The sequence below is a fragment of the Haliotis cracherodii genome, unplaced genomic scaffold, assembly GCF_022045235.1.
Source record: "Haliotis cracherodii isolate W230 unplaced genomic scaffold, xgHalCrac1.p SCAF_11, whole genome shotgun sequence".
Taxonomy (NCBI): Eukaryota; Metazoa; Mollusca; class Gastropoda; order Lepetellida; family Haliotidae; genus Haliotis; species Haliotis cracherodii.
In genome coordinates, this window is record NW_027266266.1 from 21,786,939 (window position 1) to 21,797,032 (window position 10,094).

Sequence of the window (10,094 nt, forward strand, 5' to 3'; positions counted from 1 at the left end):
AATGCATGTATTCAATATTTTGTATGATGAATTGTGGAAGGATATTGGGCTCCAGTTGTTAAGTAAGTTTGTGTCTTTATTGGGTTTAGGATTGCATGTTATAATATCCCCATTCATTGTTTAAGTTAATTTCTTTGATATATCTCTGAATCCATTTGCCTAAGTCGTTCCAGCCAAAAAATGAAGATTTCTATTGGGTATCAATCTATTCCGGGGCTTTTATTGTTTTTCATTGATCTTACAGCTTTTGAAATTTCTTCAATAGTTACATCCTTTTCAAAGTTATCAACCTGTTGTTTAGGGATTAGTTCTTCAGCAACCCATTTTCCATAAAAGGCGACTATGCTTGTCGTAAGAGGCGAATAACGGGATCGGGTGGTCAGGTTCGCTGACTTGGTTGATGCATGTCTTCGATCCCATTGCGTGGATCGATGCTCACGATGTCAATCACTTGACTGTTTCGTCCAGACTTGATTATTTACAGACAGCCGTCATATAGCTGAATATTGCTGAGTGCGGCGTTGAACAGCAAATAAATAAACAATCAAAGCCACTTTTAAATATGTTATATCAATATCTTGGTCCATGAATTCGTCAGACAGTGATTATTTGTCAGATAATGGAGGGTGAGTGCAATCATCACACACGTGGCAACAGGCAATACATTTAATCAAATCTTGAATTTAAATCTTAACTTTACAGATGTAACATTGTGCACAAACCCTTTTATAGACCTGTCGTGTCAAACTAAATACCTATAGCATGTCCAGAGAAAGGAATATTTGATTCAACTGCTATGGATGCAAAGACAAAATATTAGACATTTTATTTTTCAACTGTATACATCACTATCCTACACGGCAAATTTTCTATGGGACATTTGACATCAACCAGGACTGATCATAGATATAGTCTTTATCTTCAACAGTTCAGTAGAAATGAAATGAAAATGAAAACTATAAAAGCAAATGTCACTGAAAGTTTAATGAGTGGATGAGTTCAGTTTAGGGTTGCTAAAAGTTCTATCAGGGCGTGTCTGCCGAATGTGGGAGGAAACCTTGATGTGATGCAGGTATCAGACGTTTACCACTTGAGCACGAGTGTGGTGCTGACAAACCTAGAAAAACAATCGGGTTTAAATAGGTTTGCGGCGTGCCCAAGGGACCTAACTCTGTAGGAATTAGATATACAGGTAGGATATAAGCATCCCTGTGGACATCAATTGTGATCCTCCTCTTGCGGATGTGTTTCTTGATTCGCATTAATCGGAATTTCTGATCGGACTGGCAAAATCAAAACAACGGAGTTTGGCCAAGAAGAAGAACAACTTTAGCTTTATGTATATCGATGTTCTGAAATCTTTCAATAACAGTCAAGTAAGTCTCTATCACAAGCAAGGGAAATTCACCTTTGAAACACATTATGGAGCCAGTCTAGTGGACTAGATGATTGCTTCTTCGTCATATTATCCTCCTATTTCTGATGTTGGTGTGGGTACTGGAGATGAATCCAATCTTTTCATAATCTATTTCACTTTTAACGTGGACACAAATGATCCTAATAGGTCAACATTGTGTGTTGAGGACCAGTTGTTTTCAGAAAAGGATGTATCTGTTGTACCAAAACCAAATGAAAAGACAATACTAGATGCTGGTTTACATATCTGTTGAATGAAGATAATAAGTAGCTCTTAATTGATATATTCACTGCATTTGCACAAGATAAGGGTGAAATAGTTCATTTGAGACCAGCTGATGTGACTATGGTTTATCTCTACTTAACTAACAAACGGCTGATGTGAGATATCCTATCGTGCATTTCCTCCCTGAATTCAAGCAGAGCTTGAAGCCCCAAAGATTCCAAAGTTATAAGGCTTTAAGAGTACATAGAGATGATGGATCAGAGTTTCAGGTCTTTAGACTGTAATGCTCAAGGGTTAAGAAAATAGAACATGTTATCACAGAAAAGATATTTATATAAGAAACAACACAGACAATAATTGGTGAAGGGTAAACCGAGTAACCTGCAAAGAGTGGGCAGACCATATTCTGTAAAGATATGCGCCCTTCATCTCATGCCGCTTCTGATGAGTGTCATTGTTCTGAAATCATTGAAGATATTGAATATTAAAAAAAGTAATATTTGTCCACTATTCACATCTGGTGATGGTCCCGTGAAGATCCGGGGTAGAATAGGTCTTCAGCAACCAATGTTTGCCGTAAAAAGCGAGTATGCTTGTCTTAAAAGGCGACTAACAGGATCGGGTTGTCATGCTCGCTGACTTGGTTGATGCATGTCATCATATCCAAATTGCGTGGATCGATGCTCATGATGTCAATCACTGGATTGCCTTGTCCGGACTCCATTATTTACAGACCGCCGGTATATATCTGGAATATTGCTGAGTGCGGCGTTAAGCAACAAACAAGCAAACAAACAAAAACCTCTGGTGATGAGAATACTACATGTGACTGCAGAGGTATGTCAATATGTGACAAAGTTTTTAGTCACATATCAAAGGGAGATAACTTTCATTTACTTTCAACTCTTGCCAGGTGTGCTCTCATTGGCAGGATAGTGAAAGACCGATCCAGTCTGTGAATCAAAATTGGCACATGCGTCAGTTTGAGCCAATCCGAAGGCCGAGCGCTCGTTGCAGTTTTTTCAGACTTTTTTCCGGGATCAACAATGCCGGTGAAGCGCTGTGCACACGGTTTGTGCAACTCTGGCTCCAGATATCCGTTGCATATCGCTGGGGTTCGATTTATACCATTCCCCAAACCAAAACAGTCGTGAGAAATTGTTTGCGATGGATCAAGGCGTACGGCAGGCCTCGTGATCTGGATTAATGTCAACACAATCTTCCACGAAAATAACGTCTGCTGGAAGGTGAGAATATGCACGATTTCCCGCATTTTTGAACATATAAATTATTCTATACAAGGGCATAACAACAAGTAGCAAGTTAAGATTTCGTATCGGTTATTAACAAGGATTGTGACAAAACAACAAAATTATTCCTGTATACCGTGTTTGTGCCAATATCGGGCTTTGAGTTAGTAGCATATGTGGTAACGAAGCAGGAAAAGCGAGTTGTCCGGGACCAGTTGGTGACGTATTGAAAACAAACATAAAAGACATGAATTCGGTCAGTGCAGATCGAACTTGTCCCATTATCTAAATTCTGGTACAATTAAGTGGACACTTGTCAACAGTGTTCTTCGATTTCTAGAATATTATTAATTTTGTAAACCTTCAGTTAAATATGGTTATGCATACGTAGTTTCAAGTCATAAAAATTCCCAACATGCCTTGGCCTATAAAATCGCGAACTACACATGTATCCAAGGGAATGTAGTCATTGTCAAGGTTTTCTTTCATGCAAAATCTTTCAGTGTAACTGAAATAAGTTCTCGTTCAACCATGCCTTGAACATTTCAGCATTTCTATGAAGTGACGGGGGGCACTGATGAATTCCCTGACCAACTTGCGGTGGATGGAAGCACCCCCTTCAAGGCAAGGAAGACGAGGAAAACTACGTAAGAATAGTAGATTGACAGGATATTTTGACAGATTGAAATAAGAGCTTTGCAGATGCATGTGGTAAATATTAAATTAAGCATAGACAATAAATTGGTATATGGTCTCTGATTACAGACAATGTGTCAAGCAATTCACCCTGAAACTTTACACCATCCCCCTGGCTCTATCTGTTGTCATTCTTGAATTTCAGTACTAAGGCGTTAGATGCCACTGTTGCAAGTGTAGGGGTCTCTGTCCCAGCTCACAACATTCTGCCTGTCCACGACTCAAGAGGGTCTGTCTGCAGTACTTCTACTCAGTGTGAACCAGCTGCAACAAGTGCCATTTCCTCTCAGACTCAGGAAACTGGTCATGTTACTGTGAACTTCCTTTTGATGCTATTAATATGTACAATGAATACATTCAACAATATAGAAACAACAGCGTGAACATTCAATAGTTAGTTGGTTGGTTTGTTGTTTAACACCGCACTCAGCAATATTCCAGCTATATGACAGCGGTCTGTAAATAATCGAGTCTTGACCAGACAATCCAGTGATTCATATCATGAGCATCAATCCACCCAATTGGGATCGATGACATGCATCAACCAAGTCAGCGAGCCTGACCACCCGATCCCGTTAGTCACCTTTTACGGCAAGCATGAGTTGCTGAAGACCAATTCTACCCCGGAATCATCACGGGTCAAACATTCAATAGTACTTGATTGAACTGTTTGTCTTGAGTGTCAGTAATAGTAATGCAGTGGACAACCTAAACTTACAAGTCTTACATGCCATCATATTTTGGTCAAACAAGATCTTAGGCCCTGCTAAAAATTCACTTTTTAATTCATAGAGAAGCAATACATAATTATCATACCATCAGTGCAAAACACATTCACCTTTATTCAGTTACAGTTTCAAAGATGTAGTCAAAGTTTCTAACGTACATGAACTGAGCACCTATATTTTGACCATACATAATTTTCTGCCAATCATAAAATGGATTGACTCATCTGCTGGAGTTTCACGTATCTTGTATTTGTCCACGTGAAATTATTCAGAAACATGTTTATAATTTCAGCATCTTTAGCAGTATACTTTTAATTAAGATAATTTTAATCATTATTACGGATAAAATTAACAGGACATAATCAAAATGTTTTGGCAAAAGATAACACTGAAGGATATATTAAAAAATAGTATAGATGTTTTATCTGGAAATTTATCAGCAATTCACTTCACGTGTATTTATTTATGTTTTAACAAATATGAAATGCTGTTTCAGTGTATTCCTGTTTGATAATGATGACAGATCTATCAAGATGCCAGCAGGAGGAGGAGGACAAACAAAGACTGAAAACCGAGATTGACCATCAAGGTACCAAAAGAACGATTCACGCCAGATATTGTCAACGTCAAAGATAAAGAATTTGTTTAGATATTATGCTGGGTTATCGTTTACAACCTTTCTAGTGCTTCTTACATGTCTGTTTCCCACAGATGCCAACCCTGTTCACTACACTGAGAAAAGGGAAGACATAAAGGACTTCTGGCTCCAGACGCAATTATTCCTTGTGCTCTGTAGACTGGGAAATGGTTTTCATTTGAAAGTTATTGCCTGTAGGTTTCCATTGTCAGTTCAGTCTGCAAGTGTCATGTTCAACAGTGTTGCATCATATTTATTTAAGATTTGCATATTTATCTTTCTGGTCCCACAGGAGTGCCATAATAGAACAGATGCCAGCTGATTACGAAAGAGATTTTTCCACTTCAATAGCCATAATTGACTGTACAGAAATTATGACACAGAAACCATCATCCTTTGAGGCACAGTCCACGTGCTATTCACAGTATAAAACAAATACAACCTTAAAATGTTTTGTAGCAATTTATCCTTGAGGTTCGATTATGTTTGTATCAATGATGTTTTCTGATTCTATTTCTGACAATGAAATATGTAATGACGGTGGATTTTACACATTGCTTGGACAATTAAAGGAAAATGTATATCTCCAGGATGGTGATTCAATTATGGCTGATAAGAGTTTCCGTATTGCATCTAAACTATCAGAATTGAATATAAATTCCTCCTCTTGCATCTTCTACTGCACAGATGGCTGCTGGTGATGTTGCAGACTTAGACGGATTGCTAACCATATAATACATGTGGAGAAAGAGCTATCAATAGAATTAAGAACTTTAAACTTGCCAGTAGATGAATATGTGTCAGTTTGTTTCATGAGGTCAATGAAATTTGCTTTGTTTGAGCAATGCTCACCAAACTTTCTGCCAATACTAGTGAAGAAATGAAAAGTACCTTACTGATTTTTTGAGAGGTTTATGAGCAAATACTAAAGATATTAATGCCCCTAGAAATGTAAAGATTTCAATGTAAAAAAGTTAAGAATTTATGACTTCAACCTGATGTAAGGTATGTCAGCTAAACAGTTTTTTTAGAACAATGAGAAGTTATAAGTTATTAGGATATATGAATGTTGTGAATGAAGACATACTATATAGGCGTGTCAATTAGATATTACGTGCACTGTATGATCTCCAAGCAATAAATTTATAGGGGTATTGCTGTTACCAATATACCGGTAATATTATTACAACTGTTGACATAGGTTTTTGGTTACTTGTTAAAAAAACAAATACATATTCTCTATTAAAACTTTCATTCTGCTGTGAGCTATATCTTAAATTTATCAATATTGCCAAATTTAGGAATGATACCATAACAAACCAGTGGTGTTAAGAACTTTGTAATTTGTCCTGCTTTGAAGATTAATATCACTTAATGTTCATTTGCAATCACTCATTTGTTATAAGAGGAAAACACATTACAAATACCCAACTAGAAATAAATTGTGTATTATGTTGTGATCTGCAAATGAGATTTCAATACAAGAGATTCCGATGTATGTTTGTTCATCATCGAATGTACAAATGAAGTACAGCTGTTTCTGAGTGTGAACCATCTCTAAAATCCTCTGCCTTATGAAATTCATTAATTTTTTTTATAAAAATATCATTTAATTTCGCTCTCTGTGTGTGTGTGTCTCTCTCTCTCTCCATGTAATCATTGTGTGAACCATCTCTCTGTCACATGATATGTTAAAGAAGATCCTATCTGAACTGGACCAAGAGTGGTAATTTCCTTGGGTGCTTTGTCTGTCAAGATGTAAGGCACTGGTATACTTGTCAAGGTCTGTAGACTTTTTATGGATCCTGGGTCAGTTGGTGGCAGTCTGAAATTGTGCATGAATGTTTTGCAGGATGTGAGGAAAACATATATTCCTGAAAAATATTACAAATGACCAACTAGAAATAAATTGTGTATTATTTTTGTGATCTGCAAATGATATTTCAATAAAAAAGATTGCAATGTATTTTTGTTCATCATGGAATGTACAAATGAGGTACAGCTGTTTCTGAGTGTGAACCATCTCGAAAATCTTGGCCTTATGAAATTCAAATAAATTTTATCACACTTTGTAAAATATTTAATTTTCAAATAAGGTTGCCACGGACAGAGACCAGAACCTTTTTAACGATAGATCTGCCATCACAGATTTCCTTTTTCTCACCGATGGATCGGATGGTTTATGGTTTAGCCATAACCATGGAAACTACAGGTGAGGGCTCTATCTTTGGTCCTCTTGGCTTTTGCCACTGTTTGGTTTTGGTTTAGTTTTTTGTTTAACGCCGCACTCAGCAATATTCCACCTACATGACGGCGGACTGTAAATAAGCGAGTCTTGACCGGACAATCCAGTGATTAATATCATAAGCATCGATACACGCACTTGGTATTGATGACATGCATCAACCCCAACAGCGAGCCTGTCACCCGATCCCTTTAGTCGCCTTTTACGACAAGCATAGTCGCCTTTAACGACAAGCATAGTCGCCTTTTACGGCAAGCATGGATTGCTGAAGACCTATTCTACACCGGATCTTCACGGGTCTGTTGGTTTGTCACAGACACATCTGCAGGCACCACATAAAGACCGATCTTCTTGAAATGTGACACGCTGTGAACAAACCCAATCACATGGGCACATGTTCCAGAAGACCTTCTGAAACATAATAGGTTGTTATGTCAATATTAATGAAACTGTAACAGAGAGGAAAAATATTTTACTGCATTCGTTATATTAACGATTGTGTCATTTTCATTAATTAAAGAAATATATGTGCAGATCATAGGTTTGAATCAATGCCTGCACAGACAGGTGCATTTTCATTGGCACTAACTGATATTCATCCAAAAGACATGTTTCATTTTTGGTTATGACATTGAAGAGTGTCTTATTAAAAGTGGATATATTGATCAAAACGCCCTTTTGTCCTTGGTATCCTGCAAAATCACTGCTATCAAACGTAGGCCTTGTTGAAGCAGTTTATAATGACAATCTATTTTTAGACCACCAAACGACCTTGACTTGTCAAAAATATACAAATTGCCCTTGTGCTTGTGTTTACTGTTCCGAGAACATTACAATGGAAAGTAAATTCAAAAGGTCAAGACAAAATGAAAAAGTTACCCTGCCTGACATGTAGAGTGGTTCACTGTGATGCTGTTCGCAGCCTCCTCTATAGTGATGTTGACTGTATGTGGCGACTCCCACTTCCACATTGACCGGTATGATTTACATCGTACATTTACCTCATTTCCATCCCCACATACAATTTGACATAAAAATATAACCCAAAACAAAATCTGTTTTACCCCTCTCTTTAGATCCTTTTGAAAAGCGACTGGTAACGAAATAATCCAAGCCAAAATCATAACACACCCAATCAAGTTTCACGGGTTGTGACGCCAGAGCGATCAGTGAGTGGTTGTCCCCTCTAACGTTAAAACCGAAAGCGGAAGCTTGGGGGCGGGGCTAAACGGTCGGGACTGGATGGGTCTATTGTCGAGAAGAGACAAGCAATGAATTCACAGCAGTGCAGCAATCAGAATTATTACATGCTATTGAACATATTTGTTGTGAACTGAAAGACTTTAAAATAAATACGTACAGAAGGTATCAGGTTATTGAATTGGAGTTTGATAATTTGCAATGGCGACCAGCAACGTGGCACCATGGCTATGCTGCGCAGGTGCATCAATGACCAAGGCAGTGACTACACAAAGGCGACCTCAACTAGCAAACAAACATGACCGACATGTAAAAATGACGACCAAAATAAAGTTTACCACTTTAAAAACAAACAAACAAAATCAATGCAAAACTCATCATCCAAATACAACAATCCTCCTTGCAAAGAGTGATACACGTGCAATGAGTGTATAAAAGTGATACGGACGGCATGTCAGGCACTCACATAGATGAAAAATAACACCACAAACATGCCACTACTGACAACTGATCAACACGAACAGGCCTTGGGTTTGATACAGATGGAACTCAGTGGTTGCTCCCGTGCTGCTTAAACTAACATGATGCAATGTTACAGACCGCTCGGTCAGACATCGGACAATCCAAGAACAAGCAGACCCGTAACTACTGGTAACTATGCCCAATGAAGACTGGTACTTGCACACAGTAAACTGCGTTCATAACGAACACGCCTGTAACGAACTGAACGATATAACAAACTTCTATTTTAGTCCCGACCATTTGTTGTATAAATGCTGTTTATGTGCTTAAAGGAACTACGGTTATAACGAACTAAAATTAGTGGTCTCTTCGAGTTCGTCATAACCGTAGTTTACTGAAATTTGCATCTCCGGAATCGATTCTTGAAAGTAACGTCATCAGTGACAAATGGCATAGTTGACAGACAGTGGCTAGGCGAGCCGGGGCTCAAGGAATGTGGGCTTACAGACCTTACAGCGGAAAGTTATTGACAGCGCAACATCATTGTTGGATATTGGGATGGGCCCCGACTGTACGTCGTTGGCAGCGACTTAATTGGCAGAGGGTCGTCTTCACTTATGACTCCGGTTCTGTTTTTTTCAGAGCTGATGGAAGACAGCGTGTTAACTGCTCAAGGGGAGAATGAACGGTGACATGTTGTGTTCAGGAGGTCTTTCCGTATGGTGGAGGGGGTGTTATAGTGTTGGGAGGAATTTCATATTTGGATGGACTCTCTTTATATACACAGAAAGTATTTGAGACAGATGGAATAAATCCCATGTGGAATCTCAAAAACACATATGATTTGCTTGACGCTTTGCAATCTAAGAAAAGAACCAAGTTCCATTCTGACAAAACTTTTGATTTTTCAACTTCGTACACGACTATCCCACATGATACACTTAAGGAAAAACTTCTTTCCTTGATCCATGGGTCTTTTGTTACTAAACGTGGTGAACACAGGTACAGTTACGTATCTATATTCAAAGGTTCAGGACAAAAAATGAAACCAAATGCCATCAGAAATTTACTGAGAAAACAATATGTGAAATGCTGGACTTCCTCATTGATTTACGTAGATGCGGGTTAGACAATTAGGGAAGAAGTAGGCATCCCCATGGTGGCCAGACATGCGCCCCATCTTGCGGATCTGTTTCATTATGCATATGAATCGGAATTTCTGTTCGGATTGGCA

General features: G+C 38.3%; 1 protein-coding gene across 1 annotated transcript in view; it reads left to right on the forward strand.

The window, feature by feature from the left end:
• The window catches only part of LOC139454938 (A disintegrin and metalloproteinase with thrombospondin motifs adt-1-like), a 76,841-nt gene extending 71,944 nt beyond the window's left edge, over positions 1-4,897 (forward strand). The window contains exons 17-18 of the mRNA XM_071236535.1: positions 3,442-3,539; positions 4,813-4,897. Coding sequence (XP_071092636.1) covers positions 3,442-3,539; positions 4,813-4,897 — 183 coding nt within the window. The remainder of the gene's footprint in view (positions 1-3,441; positions 3,540-4,812) is intronic.
• The last annotated feature ends 5,197 nt before the right edge of the window (positions 4,898-10,094 follow it).